Source organism: Onychostruthus taczanowskii, unplaced genomic scaffold (assembly GCF_017590055.1).
Source record: "Onychostruthus taczanowskii isolate IOZ18803 unplaced genomic scaffold, ASM1759005v1 scaffold57, whole genome shotgun sequence".
In the NCBI taxonomy this organism is placed as follows: Eukaryota; Metazoa; Chordata; class Aves; order Passeriformes; family Passeridae; genus Onychostruthus; species Onychostruthus taczanowskii.
In genome coordinates, this window is record NW_024503346.1 from 738616 (window position 1) to 755018 (window position 16403).

Genomic DNA, 16403 nt, shown 5'->3' on the forward strand with positions numbered 1-16403 from the left:
AGATTTGTTTCCAGTAAGGCACCAGCAATGCCTTAAGCAGCACTTTGCAAGTACAAACTCTGGTGATTTCTGTGTCCCAAGTCCATTTGTTCCATCCACTGCACCACTGCTGCTCACTTGGCATTGAAACCTGCAGTGAAAAGAGCTCTCAGAGGACCCAGTGCTTCAGGCTGAGCCCTGAACATCCACCCAGCTCTGTCCAGAGCTCTCCAGAATCAACTGAAGGCAGTTTGGGACTCCTGCTGAAGTGGAAGAATTCTTTAATGTCAGAGCTGCACAGAGACCTGGTAGTGACTGTGGCAATGGGAACAGAAAAGAGTTCCAGGTAATGGCATGAAGTTCTCCAAGGGTCTGAACACTTACATGAAAGGTTTTGTGACCAAGGTCCCAGCTGTGATTTTAATCTGCAGAACCCAGCTCAGAAGCATCTGCATTCAGCACTCCCTCTGAAGGAGAGCTGCCAGGCCCCAACACATTCAGCATCCATCCACCACATCTGAAGGACTGGAGATCAAGTCAGTCTAAGCCTGTGACTCAAAACCATCTCACCCTGCTCTTCAGGAGGAGGCAGCTTGAATTTAACACAACTTACAGCTAGAGGAGGGAACATACCTTACATCTGATCATCAGAAAGCTTTCAGCCAGGCAAGAACTGAACAAGATCCAAAGCACATTAACTTGATCGAGTGCCTGCTGGATGTTTTTAGAGAAACTTCTTCACCCCAATTCAGCTGGGGTTACGCCTTTGCATCCAGAGCAGAATGAATTACACTTCTTGAAAGGTGCAGAAGTCTGGTCTAACACAGTGCCAGGCTCCTAAAACGCTGGCAGATGATCACTCCAACCCAAAGAACTGGGACAGGCTGCCAGGTGTCTCAGGTGTGGGATGCACGAGGTGCTGTGCAACCACTGATCCAGCTCTTGCACTAAGTGCTGCCAGTGCAGCAATGAAAAACAGCAACAAGACTTGAACATGATTAGTATTATCCAACTGCTTTGTTATAAATATATTATATACATTCAAACATCACATTAAAATATTATTCCATTACACCAGAAGAGATTAAGGCTTTATATTATTTACAGAAACAAGCAAGCACCTTAAAAAAAAAATAAAAAGAACAAAACACCAGTCATTGACATTTCCCTTCTAACATTACGAGTTTGATACCTTGAGCTCTTGAATACAGCTATTTGCAGTGTGCCCAATGCTAGAACTATTTCAAACATTTATTGTCAGGGTAGGAAACACTTAATAGAAGACTCAGCAGCGAGCACTCCACACGAACAGCCACACGTGTTGTAGGGTGCCCTCCCTCTCCTCAGAGGCTCCTGAAGTTGAAGGCTTATGCAGAAACTGCTCAATTCCATGTGGAGAGTAGAACAATTTTAAGGGGAACTGAAGACACTTGAGGATTGGCGGCCCCCGGAGGAGCGGGAGTCTCCAAGCGTGTCCCACATGGCATCAATGGGGTTGAACATGATAGCGAAGACAGAGCACAGTCGTGATTTCACAGGCTTCCACCGCTCCCCCCTCGCACTCCAACACCAAGTGACAGAGCTGCCACCGCCCTCCCTGCGGGTCTCAGGCAGCGAGCAGTTAGGGAAGGGCTGGGCAATGTTGATACAACACACGTTTCCTCCGCCCCTCGTCCCCCCGGGCACCTCACGGATACAGCCACCAAGCAAGTGCTGAGGTGTAAGCAGACATGGCTACACAAAAAGGTGCTCAGTGAGAGTAATCATCTTCATTTCAAGTATTGTTTTAAGAATTAGTTCTTTTCGTTGCAGTCTGTGTTAGCACTTTTTAGTTTGTGCTTTAGAGTCTGTTATTTCTTTGCAGGTCTTGAATTTGGCTGATGGCTTTATTTTTTTTTTTTTTTTTTTCTTTTAAAAACAACATTGGCAACAGGTTAAGGATTGCAGAAGGCTGGCAGAAGTTACTTGATTTTCTGAGCCCATTTCATGTCATCTGCTCTTGGCTTCTCCCCAGTAAGTCCTTGGATGATATTCTCCAAACATCTCCAAAATCTTATCTTCTCTAGCGGATAATTCAGCCAACCTAAGGGATTGCAAAGGAAAAAGAGGATTAGTTTGTCATAGCATCCAAAGTTCAGCGTTTTTTTAATGAGAAAAAAAAGCAACCAGCCCAATACTGCTAATAATGGTCAGGCTTAAACTTTCAGGACACGGTAGGACTTAAAAATAGCTCTTTGGGTGGCAAGATTTTTGCTACCATCTGTCAAGTCAGGCTTCTTAATTGTACCGTGTTTCTACATGACATTCTGCTAATGAGAATTAGATTTTTTTCTTGGCAGAGGATTCAAAACCCACATGAACTGTTTGTGGAAGCCAATGACAATGAAGAACCAGAGTGGTTTATTTCCAGCTGTCTGATTAACTTGATAACTTATTTATGGCTGTGCAACACTGGTGGCTGAGCATTCCCACCTGGACAGATATAAAAGGAAGCTAAAGCTTTCTGCAAACCTGTCCACTCCTCTGAGTCAGAATGAGTGGATGCTGACAATCCAGAAGCCTGGCTTTCAGAAATGAGCATTCCAGAGCAGCTGCAGTCATTGTGCTCTTTTGAAGGAACAGCAGCTTTAGTGAACAAACCCCATTAGTGGCCTGAGCTCCCCAAGACCCCAGGCAATCAGATCTCAGCACCACTGACTGCTCCCTCAGGCTCCGAGCTCCTGCAGCCGATCACAAAACTTCCCCCACACTCTATGCAAAAACCCAAGTGCAGCTCTCCAAGAGCCTGTGAGAGCAGGGGTGACTGCAGGGGAACGGCAGGGGAACAGCAGGGGTGACTGACTGCAGGGGTGACTGACTGCAGGGGGGCAGGGGGAATGGCAGGCTCTGCAGGGGTGACTGCAGGGGTGACTGACTCCAGGGGCGACTGACTCCAGGGGTGACTAACTCCAGGGGTGACTGACTGCAGGGGTGACTGACTGCAGGGGGAACGGCAGGCTCTGCAGGGGGGACTGCAGGAGTGACTGCAGGGGTGACTGACTCCAAGGGGAACGGCAGGCTCTGCAGGGGTGACTGCAGGGGTGACTGACTGCAGGGGTGACTCCAGGGGTGACTGACTCCAGGGGTGACTGACTCCAGGGGGAAAGGCAGGCTCTGCAGGGGTGACTGCAGGGGTGACTGCAGGCTCTGCAGGGGTCCCACAGCTGTCCCAGGAGGGGCCCTGCAGCGGGGCAGTACCCGTGGTGATGCAGAAGTAGGTCTCATGTGGGGACACGTGGTGGATCCTGTGGTGCTTGCGGGGCAGGATGACGTGCCAGTCCTGCAGGAACACGACCCAGCGTGGGAGGCCAAAGTACGTGTGGGACCACTTGTGGCCCACAGCTGTCCCGGGAGGGGCCCTGCAGCGGGGCAGTACCCGTGGTGATGCAGAAGTAGGTCTCGTGTGGGGACACGTGGTGGATCCTGTGGTGCTTGCGGGGCAGGATGACGTGCCAGTCCTGCAGGAACACGACCCAGCGTGGGAGGCCAAAGTACGTGTGGGACCACTTGTGGATCTGGTTCGTCATGGTGATGAAGATGATGAGGGCAAAGACGTAACACTCCCAGGGACAGCTCTCGCACAGCGCCTCTGCAAAACACCACGGGCAGCTGGGACAGCAGCTCTGCAAAGGCACACTCCTGCCAGGACAGCGTCCTGCCCAGCCAGAGCTGCCTGCTGCTGCACGAGCTCACAAAGGCCTCGCCAAAGCTGCTCTGGCAGAAGTGTCACAAGAGCCACTGAGCCATGAGCAATTCCCAAATGTCACAAGACAGGCTGGGAAGTGCCAGAATCTGTCAACACACCACAACCAGCAAGTCAAATTTCGTTTACCATCCATTTGATCCTTTAGTTCTTGACTGGTTTGCACATAAAGTACTTGTGAACAGAGATGAAGCATTGTTTTGTGTTACACACTTTGGAACAATGAGTTCCCCCACATGTTCACAGCTTGGTCCCTCTTATAAGAAAAGTTTTTAGCATAAGTTCTAATCTTCCTTGCACAACGCCCCAGCCCCAGATTCTCTGCTGAGCTAGAGAACCTCGCTGTGCCACCTTTTGCCACCACAGCCCAAAGGAAAGAGAGTCTCCCTCCCTCCTGCCAGGAGCACCATGCTTCCAGCAGCTATTTCTTGTCCTATCACATCCATAGATTCCTCCAAACTTCACGTGGACAAACGTTCATTCAATAGCAACAAGAACACTAACTCCACAGCAGTCAGAAGTACCAGCTTACCTGGGGAAAAGGAAACAAATTTGTATGCCATGTTTGCCAAGGGAACCAGTGTCATGAAGCAGTTGTCTCCATTGGTCTCTATGAAATCATGTCTGGTGATTGCTGTGGGGTCAATATGGTGTTCCCTAAAGGGTCTGATGAAAGCCTGGGAAAACAATTGGATAAACACAATAATACACTCAATAATGGTCTTGGAAAAGAAAAGTATTACAAAAAAATAACCCAAACAAACTGTCTCATACATTTAAATCTGATGATTGAGTTGAAGAGAGTTCCATAGTAGCAAGCATGTAAATGGGATTCCAACTTTTGTCATGATGACACTTGAGATCATTTGATTTACATTTGCAAAGCAATTCACTTCCCACACACAAATCCAGGTTTTCCTTGCTTTTCAGTTTTCTTCTTCTAAATTTTCACTTAGGACCTTTAGTATGTAATCTTAAAAACAACCAATTCAGATCCCACACACAAATCCAGCTTTTCCTTGCTTTTCAGTTTTCTTCTAAATTTTCACTTAGGACCTTTAGTATGTAATCTTAAAAACAAAGCATCAGCACCCTAATTTCACAGGCAAAATAAGCCTGTGAAATGCACTTGCTAAGCAGAATCAACCAAGGGAAAAAACCCACTAAAAAATTAGGATTCAGTCTACCATATTTATGGGCTACAGATGCCAGCACAAACAGACTAAATGCAAATTAAGTGACTGGACAAAGCAGTGGAAGACAAACAGACTATACAGAAGTCACCTCTAGGAGCAGAAATCACATCTGAACACACAGAGCAATTGTTTTACTGTGTGAGACACAGTTACTGATTTGCCTTTAACATTTCCAGCATGTCCAGCCTGTGCAAAGGTGTCCTGAGCAGCCTCAGCTCATGGTTATTTAGGGCAGAGTCTCTAGCAGAAGGGTTTTTAAAAGTTATTTAAACTGTGGTCCAGAGACACAGGGGTTCAAGATTACTAAGTCTATTGAAGGTGAACAAAAAAGCCAAACTTAACAGTTTAATTCTGCTGTTGTAGTTCATGTAACTCTGGATAATAACAAGGAATAGCCCACTTTTTTAACATAAATAATGATCCTTCTAATGTTGCACTGTGAGGAGTAATTAATGGTAGCTATTAAGAAATTTAATTTAGAAAACAGATTGTTGCCTACTTGAAGCCAGTGCACCTTCCACTAAGCAACTGGCATTTGTAGCTGCAGGTGTATAAGACACATCAAATGAAATCTTCAGTCACCACCATTCTAATATTACTGTGTTACAACAGGGGCCCATAGAAGAGGGAACTGGGAAGATTCTTCCCGGAGCAGCCTCGTGCTTCACAAATTTTTGGGAGTTCAGCTGCAGGGACAACTCTCCAAATCTGTGCTCCTGACCTCCTGAACAGGCACAGCGCCCAGCCAGGGTCCAACACTTGTGCTGCCACAGGCTGCTCCCACAGAGGCTGGCAGCTCTGCAAACACCAGGGCTGCAGCGCTGCCAGCCTCGAGGCAGGTGACAAAGTGGAGCAGTGCCACCTCGCCCGTGTCCCCCCGGCCAGCTGCCAACACAGCCCTGCCCAGCAGAGCCCAGCATGCATGGGGCACAGAGCCCAGCTCAGCTGGCAGTGCTGCAGGAGGGCACCCCAGAGCTCTCTCAGCTTAAGAATAACAATCTCACACCTTTCCAACGATGGGCAGCTCCACAGATCCCCAGGTATCTGCTCCCCAGTGGAACAGTCCCGAGAGGAAGTCAGCTGTAATAACTCCTGCAACTTGAATGAGAGAGAGAGAGAGAGTCAGACAAACACTGACAGCATTTTTACTGACTCAGTCACATCTTTCAGGAGTTTACTTGTTTATCTGCCTGACTGAGATATTTACAACCACATGAGATCTACCCAGTCTGAATAAACATATGGTCAGGCAATTAGGAAAAAGAGGTTAGCAAGACACTATTTGGACAGTAGCAATCTTCATTAAATCTGTATTTGTGTTTAGCCCATCTCTACAGAACAGAAATACCTCCCCTAGTGGGTACCTTTTGCTTAGCTGACCCCTTACCTCTGCAGTCCTTCCCCTCACCTTTCATTTTCAGAAAGGGAGAAGAAAGAAAAAAGCTCCTCCCCTATTATAAATCAGCCCCTGCTGTTGAATGTGTTATCCAGTTGGCCCAAACTCTTAAATGCAGCAGGAGACACTTCATTCTTTATCTCCCCCTTATTACACTGCAGACAGCTTATTTTCTCAGCAGTAGATTCTGTGCATTTGTTCTTGTTTCAGACCACACACGCAGGCTACAGCAAGAGCGGCTGGGACACAGCAGCGTTCAGCTCTGCTCCTGGCAGCTGAAAGGGCAAGCAGCCCGGCTTCAGGGGAAGATATCCAAACAACACTTCTCTTTTCAACACCTCAAATGCCATTGTCGCTGAGGTAATGCCCCCATCAGCCTGCCTCGCCTCCAGCTGCTGCATCATCCCAGTGAAATAACCGCGGGAACAGCAACACAAATTGAGGCAAAATACCGACAGTTCAAGAGATGCTCCTCGTGCTGCTTTGATGTCAGCTGGTAAGGGGAAGAATGGAGGGTGCCTGGAGCAGTGCATTATACCAGAGAAATTGGGAAAAAAGCTAACTAGCAGCAATCCTGTTCCAGCTGTACTGCAGCAGGGCGTGCTCGCTCCTGTGCGCTCGCAGTAAAGAGCAAAAACTGTGCTGAGGCTCCACAGAAGCAGCACGGTGGCACTTGGTGTGTGTCCTGTGCCTCAGAGGGCACACCCCACTGATGAGCTGGGCTCAGCACCCTCACCCACCCAGCACTGCCTTCACTGAACACGGCAAGACCAAGGCACAGGAGCTCAGCTGCTGCTCAGAGGTGGCAGAAGATCTCGATGCTCTGTCACCAAGGCTGGGAGGGTGAGAGCAGACTGACAGCCCTGAGCATGGCTGAAATGCTATCCACACACTCAGAAAAAGCAAGAGAACCCCAGCTCAGGTGTAGAACTGCAAATGGTGGATTCAACACTCACCAGAAGATGCTCGCGGAGGGGCAGTCGCAGTAAAAGAGCAAAAACTGTGCTGAGGCTCCACAGAAGCAGCACGGTGGCACTTGGTGTGTGTCCTGTGCCTCAGAGGGCACATCCCACTGATGAGCTGGGCTCAGCACCCTCACCCACCCAGCACTGCCTTCACTGAACACGGCAAGACCAAGGCACAGGAGCTCAGCTGCTGCTCAGAGGTGGCAGAAGATCTCGATGCTCTGTCACCAAGGCTGGGAGGGTGAGAGCAGACTGACAGCCCTGAGCATGGCTGAAATGCTATCCACACACTCAGAAAAAGCAAGAGAACCCCAGCTCAGGTGTAGAACTGCAAATGGTGGATTCAACACTCACCAGAAGCCAGCTCAGTGCAGCATCAGGGAAGTCCTGACCCACACAATCAGCTTTCCTCCAGCCCATTGAGAGAGGGGTGAGGATTGGCCCTGCAGGGGTTAGCCCCGAGGAGGAGGTGATGCTCAGAGCACACAGGAGGAGGACAGAAGGACACCAGCTGCAGGACTAGCTCACAACACTGGGATTTTTTGGTTTGCAAGTAGACTGCAGAATAAGGAGGAAGGAAGGCAGCCCAGCATGCAGGGCACCCAAGGGTGCACAAATGGACTCCAACCAGTACCCAAGCAAACACTGGACTGCCACACACACTCTGTCCCGTTTCCCCACGCTTGTGCTCTGTGTGGGCACCTCCCAGGCACTACACCAGGTGCCTCTCCCCAGAGCAGGACATGCAGCTGGACAAGCCACTGCCCCAAACACACCACGGGCACAGGGCAGCTCTGTCCAGCTCAGCAATGAGGGAATGTGCAGTGTTTGTGACCCAGGAAAGGCCCCTCTCCACCTCTTCACTGCTTCAGTCAAACAGAGACAACCTGCAAGCTCTGCTCTCGTGGGTGACTCTCAAAGCACTTCCCATGGCCAGGCTGCTCCTGGGGCTGCAGAAGGAGGAGGCCCCACAAGAGCTCTGAGAGACAAAACTGCTGTGCACGTTTACCATGAAAAGCTGTACTTCACCGTGAAGTACACTCTTGGCTTTGGGTGGATAGAATGATCAAATTGTAACCTGGAAGTCTTACATCAACGTATACAAAGTTTCATACTTACTGTAAAAGTTCAGTTAGAGTCTCTGGAGAGGAAGAAACCAGGATACGATGTTATTTAATAACTTGATGCTATTGTGTAACATCACTGAGAAGCACAGCAGTGTTTAATGTGTGACTGTAGGAACTGGTTGAGCAGCATTAAAGGCTCGGCGTGGCTAACTTCACACACAAATATCTTGCTGTCTAAATATCAATATGCCAAGGTACCAGTTGTTTGTCACTTACATGCTTATGAAAATAAAATGCCTTAGTCACCTGGAGTCCCCATTTAGTGACTTTCAGTACAGAGAAGGCAGGGGTTTGATATTATGGCAAGTTACAAGGCTAAGATTATAATCCCTGGACATTTCAATAAGTATAAACTGCAGCAACTTGAAAGAGAAAAAAGAGTTCATAAATTTGGCTAATAAAGCTAAGGAACTTCCAGCCAGAACTGGACCTGAGAGTGCCCACAAGCAGGGCTGGGACAGCAAATGCATCCCTACAGCAGCTGTATCACAGTGCAACCAGGGCTGCCAACAAGGCCTGTCTGCAGAACCTCCAGGGACACCAACAGCCTGGGCTCTGTCACAGCAGTGCTCCCCTGGCACGCCACCACAGAGCACACAGCTCTCCCTGGGGCTGGCCCTGCTCTGGGAATGCCCTGGAGCAATGCCCTGCCTCAGCAATGCCTCTGGAGCACAGCACACCCCCATCAGCCCCTGCAGAGAAAGGAGGTCCCCAAGGAATCGGGGTCCTGCCTCCTCCAGGGCTGAACAGCAGCAGAGCTTAAAGCAAACACTCATCTGCAAAAGCTCGGCTCAGAATCACCACCTGACAAACTTAATCCTCCAGCCAAACTCTGCTGTAACTTTAAGAGAGCCCCTGACAACTGGGAGGCACAGAGCTGCCTTTGTCCCTGGGGACACAGATGGGGCCGTGCCCCCAGCAGTGCCAGGGCAGGAGCTGAGCAGCCCAGGAGTGCCCCCAGTCCCAGTGAGGAACAGATCATGGTGCAGCATCACCTGCTGAGGCCAAACCAGCAATAACTGTGCCAGGTCACTTCGCTTCCAAGAGCAACACCCTCCTCCTCCTCCTGGTGTCCCACCGGCCGGGGCTCCACGGGAAGCACCCCGGTTCTGCCCAAGGGATCCACAGCAGACAGCACACAAACCCTGCTGCTGCAACACAGAGGTGTCTGCAGGGGGAACAGAACCAAAGCTCCATCTCTAATCACAGCTTGTGGAGCTTCCCTCTTTAAGGGATGATGCAGCTGAGGATGGAAGCACAAAGTTACCCACAGCTACCAAGTACCTGATGGTTACTTCAGGTGGGTGAGACAGCAGGTGACAAAGAACCAACTTATTTGGACAAGCACTGAAGTAAAGAATCATTCTCCTTTGCTAGCTGAGATTTCTGGTGTAATTTCAAGAACCTTTTAAAACAAAATTTCAGGTGGAAACTCATTTTAATGCACACAATAAATCCAAGATGAAATGCTACCCTTGGAGCTGTGAGGCAGCAGGATGTGGACACCTGAGCCACGTGCCCAGCACTCTCTTCAGCCAGCACTGATGCCTCTGGAGTGTTTTTTCACCAACGTGTGCCACAGCTTTTGTGTGTTACACACTCGTGCCTGGCTCTGCAATGCAGCTGACCAAGGGCAGCCCTGCAGAGCTGCTGGAGCTTGGAACAAAGAGGTTCTGGGCCTTGATGAGATCCAGTTTCTGTTTTGAAACTGCACTAAGTGATTTCTTCCTGTGTGCTCTCTCTGGCTAACCCACAACCTCTGCAACACTGAAACATGTACCTCAAATGGGTTAAAAAAATCAGTTGCCTGTCTTTCAAGAGAGCAGTAATTAATTGTAACTTGTATCGTGTCACAAGATGTTCCTAAAGATATCTGCCCTATGTGGGGCAGTTCCTAGGAATATAAACAGGTTACAACACACAGTTAACACTTCTTTTTTTGTAAGACTGCAATGAACAGTCCCTGTCATGAACAAATGTGGCTGCAGATAACAGTCACATGCCTGAAACAAGTCAACCAACTTGGAAAAAAGGGGTTTGAAACCCTACACAAAAATAGGAGGAAGGAGAGGAAAATGACAACCAAGATTCATGCTGTAACTTGCCAAACTTTTTATCTAGATGTTATTAATACATGAACTCTATACCCAGCTCCTGTATAGTGAATATGCTGGACACCACAAGCTCACCTGAAGGTATGAGGGTTTCAAGCCTGCTATTCCAAGTCTTGGTGAGGCTTTTCTGCTTATCACACAATAATCCCTTTGCCAGCCTTGTCCCTGGCACTACCAACCTTCAATTCCAGTGGCAGAGGCTGCTCTGGCTCTGTGGCACTGCTGGGATGTTGTCCTGCTGCAGTGGGAAACACGGGGGTGTTCAAGCTCCCCCCCAGCCCCATCCCCAGCCAGGGCTGCCTGCTTTAGCTGGGTGCTTGTGTGCATGCAAATAAAACAGCAAACTCAGACCTGCACAACTCTCAGCCTGCAGAGAGAGGAGCAGCTCCATGGCTGCCCAGCAGCTGAGGATATCCAGAACAGAGCATGACTGGAGTTAGCACAAGCCACAGCAGAAATCCATCCTCTGCCCACGGTGATGAGGGAAGGAAATTGTCTCATTTCTGCTAAAGCAGCCTGAAAGACAAGAGAGCCCCGTGGCTCTTCCTGTCCAGCAAGCTCACCTTTAGTCAGCAGGACATGACACAGCCCGAGCTGCTCTGAAGCAAAGTGTCCCCTCAGTGCTGCCTCCCCTGCAGGCCCTGAGTGACTCAGCAGGGCCAGGAAAGCTGCGTGCCACCCTGGCACAGCACTCAGGGAGGGAGGGATGGAGGGAGGGCTGCTGCCTGCCAGCACAGCAGGGCCACATCTCTTCTGTCCTGAGAATCTCCAGGTTAAGGCATTTACAGCACTGCTGGTGGTACAACTCCGTGTGCCTCTAAAGGCACAAAGAAAGAAGCTATGACACAGCTTTAATTACAGAGCCAGGGTTTAGGCTCAGGGGAATGATGCAGAATTTTCCTAAAGGAAAATATGTATTTACATAAGAGCACACAGAGGGTCCCCGTGCAGTGAACAGGTCTGTGCAGCACAACAGATCCAGCCCACTGGAACAGATTGCCAAAGACCTGGCAGGAACTGGATGCAGAGCTCCATCTTTATTAGCAGAATGTCTGTTTTATGACTTCAGCTCAGGGTCAATATTCCAAACCAAGCCTGAGGGAAGCTGTCAGTGGAACACACCTCACCCTGCAGGTGACTCAGGATTCCCAACTGTGCCCGTGGAGCTGCTCACGTATTTAGGAAACAGGACTTTTATAGATATGACTTGCACAATATGCAATAAAACCTAATAATCACTGTCAATTACAGACATCATTCACACTTCACCTGGAGAAATAATGTATTGAAGGCAGCAAAACAAGATAGCCTGAAGCACTTACTATTTTATGGCACTCATTTTTGTACACACTATCAATTATTTCCACACCACTTTATTTACACAGAATCCAGATTCTGCTACTTTAATCATTCCCTACTACTTAAACAATACTATCAGTGAATTGGCTGCTTTATCAGTTGAACTGGTAACCAGGATATCAGAGGACTCCAGCTTTTATCAATATTAACTCTGAGATGAAAGCCAGCTGCAAACAGATTGCACGGGAGGTTACCCATCATTGCTGGCTGCCTGGATCTGCCCTCGTCCCCAAGGAGCAGCTCCCATGCCATGCTCTCTCCTTTCCTCCCAACAGCTCCACCTCAGCAGCTGACAGCAGGCAAGACTGAATTAGGCCACCAGAGCTGCTGTGACTCACAGTGGGGGACACTGCTCCCCCCAGCCCCAACAACCTCTAAAGGAATCCCCACGTCCAGCTTGGGCAGGGATTCTGTCAGGTACCACTGCTTGAACCCGCTGTGGTGTTTTGGGTGGGGGTTTGCTTTGTTTGAACTCATTAGCAATGCACAGCACTGATGATGAACAAGCACCATTCTCTTCTAAAACACACACCACACACAGTTTACAGGGAAGTTGTGTTTTCCTAAAGCACAGGAGCTGAACATTCTATCAGAATCCTTCACTGGCTCTTCCTCTCCTCCACAGAAGAGGTGGAATCAACTTTTCTTATACTCCTGGAAAAAGTCACCGTTCAGGATAATAAAGGCCAAACATCACATCCTGACACGAAAGCACAGTTCTCCAGAATTCTTGTGTTCAGTCTGCAGCCCCCAGAAATGAAGCCAGTTTGATGCCTCAAGCACCTTTTATAACATTTCCCTTGAGCTTTTGCTTTCTGGAAAGTTGTGAATATTTTTGTTGAGCAATGTATTTTGTTCCCAACTCTGACCATTCTGGCAGCTCTTTTCCTTCTCAATGGTCCTTACACAAGAACACCAAACGTACTCAGCTACATCAAAACTCTGAGAGACTGAGAAGCCACTGAAAGGAAAAGACAAAGCAGTGACACATTTTGCAGATGGCCTGAATTTCAGAGGCTCACACACAAATGTCCCTGTCCCTTTCCTACAGCAAGTCGAGCCTAAAGGATCCCACATCACAAGAGTCTTGCCTTGAGCAGGGCAGGGAACAGCTCCTACTTACAAATCCCAACGAGAACCGAGGGCGTGTGCTCCAGCCGCAGGTAGAAGAGGAGATTGTAAAAATTGAAGCAGATCAGAGAGAAGCATAAGATGACAGAGATCCATTCTTGTAGTCTCTTTCCTGTTGGAAAGAACAAGGGAAAAAGCATGTTTTACTTTTATCTGAGAGGACATTTTGAAGCCCGAAATAACAGAGACAGACCATTCTGCTGCCTGGATGACTTGCTCCATTTGTCTGACAGGGAACTGAAACAGAAACTTCTTTATCTATGGGAGGTGCACACATTTTCTTAAATGACATTCCTCTTCCCCAAGCCACTACTTCCCTCTTCCCTCTGCCCTGGTCCAATTAACAGGGCCAAATCAGACATCATCTCACACTGTCCTAGTTTCCCTCTCCCTGAGATTGCTGGCATAAAGTTCCTCCACGTCACATCTTTTCTCAATTTGCATTTCATCCAATATTCAGTGTTGCTGGAAGGGCTGAATCTGGGAACAAATTTCTGGCCTCAAACATATTTAAATCACCTTGTGATCTGTAATATTTACAAGCTCTGAGATTTTAAATAAAGCTGTTGTACTAACAGGAAAAAGCACTGTTCTGTGTTTTGGTGGCCCTGGAATGGCTTGTCTAACGTCACAAGTATTCCCCTGAAGCTTCTCCCTGAACTGTCTGTGCCTTCCTGCTCCCAGGCAAAGGCTGGCAACTCTCAGCCACTCTGAGATGACAAGGGACAGAACGAGAAAAGAGAAAGAACTGGCACAAATTCTCTCCTGCACCTTGCCGTACCACTTTGTACCTCTATAAAAAAATAATTTACTGCCTATAAAAAGGGAACAGGCACATCAGAGTACGGTAACACTTGGAGTATGAGGTTAGCACAGAAGGCTGCTCCCTGCTCGTCACTGCTGGATCCCCACGAGGCAGAGCACAGGGAACACTCAGGGTGAAACCTGCAGGATTAGGGCACAGAAACAGACCTTTAATACCCAAGGCCAAGAAGATCTGAGCTGTCACCAGAAGGGCCTGGGCTGCAGGCAGCTCTTAATGCCCTCAGGAGCTGCCAGGCCAGTGCCTGCCTGTGCCAGGGGTCAGCCAGCACAGCCTCCTCTTGCCCAGGGCTCCCTGGAGCAGTTCCCCCACAGCCCCTTCCCCAGTGCCTCCGGCAGGGCAGAGCACAAGGAAGGCTCAGGGAGGGCTCCAGAGAGGTGCTCGTGCTCCCAGGAGCAGAGGCACACTCAGCCCTGGCATGTGTTCAGCTTCTGTCCCACTCCTCCTCTCTGCTGACCTAATGCCTGATCAAATTTCTCCTCCTAAATGCTAAATCAAGTCCTCCTTCTCACTGTACCACGCAACGAGCAGGGAAAGTAGGAACACAAATGCAGGATCAGTCTTTCTCCAACGTGCCTACAAGGCAATATTTGCAAGTGTGAACAAAGACTTTGACAGGTCAGTTTTAGACGTTCTAGGAGGGCCATGGGTATATAAATTAACATTCTCTGCAGCAGCAGATGAGAGAATAGTAAAATTAAATTAAGACACAAGAACAGCCATATTTGACAGCAGCATCAGGTCACAACGTGGGTGATTCCATAAAGAGATCCCTGGAGTAATGAAAGTAAGAGTTAATTAACACTCACTTCCTTCATAAGAAAACCACACCCTGATTAGAGGAACTAAGTGGGTAGATCCTCATGGAACAATTAGCTGAGTGCTGGAAAGGAGGCTGGCAAGTCCCCTGAGCTCAGTGTGTGCAAACACCTCTGCAGCCTGACACAGGGAGCCAGCGTGGCTGTGGAGATAGCCAGGTCCAAAATCACAGCCCCAGCTCCGCACTGGGAAGGCAAATCAAGGAACTGAGCCAGCACTGATAACGTGTGTTTAAAGGGCACTCAAACCCCAAAGTCTGTGAGGGAATGAATTGCCAAAGCCACAAAGTAGCTGCCTGAAGAAATCAGGAAATATTCCCGTCATGTTCACCATGCACAATTCAATGCAAGCCCCATTGTTATGAACTCACAATTTGAACATGACACGCTTCCACCACAATACATATTCTGGCATAGCTTATGTAAATTATTTATGCAATTCCAGAAGAAACCTGCATATCTAATACACCCTCAGCCCCTTGATGTATCACTGTACGTGTGCTACAGCCAGCGAGAAGGGCAGCAAGCTCTTCGGGGAGGAAAATCTTTTCCTTATGAGCCAGAGCAGTGGTTAAGCCTGTGACTGCTTTTGTGTAAAGCACAGGAATCAGTCCCAGTGGCTGAAGGGTGCCACAAAGGACCTGCTCAAGGCAAGCTCGAGGGGAGCAAGAGAAACTGAAACAGGCAGACTTGCCCCAGTCACACAAACGAGCAAAGGCCTTGGATTTCTTATCATCACACGGCTCTGTGTGAGTAAGAACACCTACTTGTGCAGGAATTGCCTCAGATGTGCAAGCTGGGCTCAGCTGATCTGCTGGAAACCACAAGATACAGAAAACACATCTTCCCTTCCCTAATTCTTCACCAGAGAATGGATTCACTGGGAATGGCCGGAACAGCCAGCGCTGCTCACACTGTGAGCTAAAAACAAATGATGGCTTCTTCACAAGGAGTTTGCAGTTATTTCCACAGCACAGCCAAACAGTCAAACCATTTACTGAGCAGCCAGATGACAAACTAAAGCTTGTTTGAGAGGCCCAGGCTCCAGGAAGAGCGGAACAGGAATGGGAGCATCCCCGTGCCCGTTGTGTGGTGCCAGGCCTGCGAGCGCAGGGCCCTCACCGGGCGGGCAGGGCCGGTCACCGGGCGGGCAGGGCCGGTCACCGGGAGGGCAGGGCCGGTCACCGGGAGGGCAGGGGCACCCACCGGGAGGGCAGGGCCCCTCACCGGGCGGGCAGGGCCCTCACCGAGCGGGCAGGGGCACTCACCGGGCGGGCAGAGCCGGTCACCGGGCGGGCAGGGCCGCTGCTGCCGCCCCGTGTGGCGACCCCACCTGCCTCCTGCGCCCCGAGGGGAAGGGTCGCTGTGTGCTGCCGGCTTCAGAGCGCAGCCCGGCCCGTGCCGCAGCCCCGCCCGGAGCCCCGCGCTGCCCGCCGGGCCGAGCGCCGCCAGCCCCAGGCCGCCCCTTCCCGCTCTTCCGGGCCGCCCGGAGCCGCGCGGGGGACAACCGGGCCCGAGGGGAGCCGGCCACGGGAGAACCGGGCCGGGGAGAACGCGGCTGGAGGGGAACGGCTCCTGGGGAGCCACGCGAGCACCCGGCCCGAGGGCCCCGCCCGCCCGCGCCGCCTCACCTGGAGAGTAGAGCTCGGCCAGCTCGCGGGCCCCGGCGTGCTGAGCGCCCCAGCGCCGCCCGCCGCCCTCGGGCTCCTCCGCGGCCTCGTCCCGCGGCGCGGCCGCCCCCGGGCCGCTCTCG

The 16403-nt window shown here is 50.1% G+C and overlaps 1 protein-coding gene across 1 annotated transcript in view; it reads right to left on the reverse strand.

The window, feature by feature from the left end:
* Positions 1–977: 977 nt before the first annotated feature.
* The window catches only part of LOC121342985 (plasmanylethanolamine desaturase-like), a 16947-nt gene continuing 1521 nt past the window's right edge, over positions 978–16403 (reverse strand). Inside the window, exons 3-8 of the mRNA XM_041417763.1 lie at positions 16282–16399; positions 13002–13121; positions 5924–6015; positions 4254–4398; positions 3395–3607; positions 978–2062 (exon numbers count right to left, since the gene is read on the reverse strand). Of these exons, the coding sequence (XP_041273697.1) occupies positions 1941–2062; positions 3395–3607; positions 4254–4398; positions 5924–6015; positions 13002–13121; positions 16282–16399 (810 nt within the window). The 3' untranslated portion in view covers positions 978–1940. The remainder of the gene's footprint in view (positions 2063–3394; positions 3608–4253; positions 4399–5923; positions 6016–13001; positions 13122–16281; positions 16400–16403) is intronic.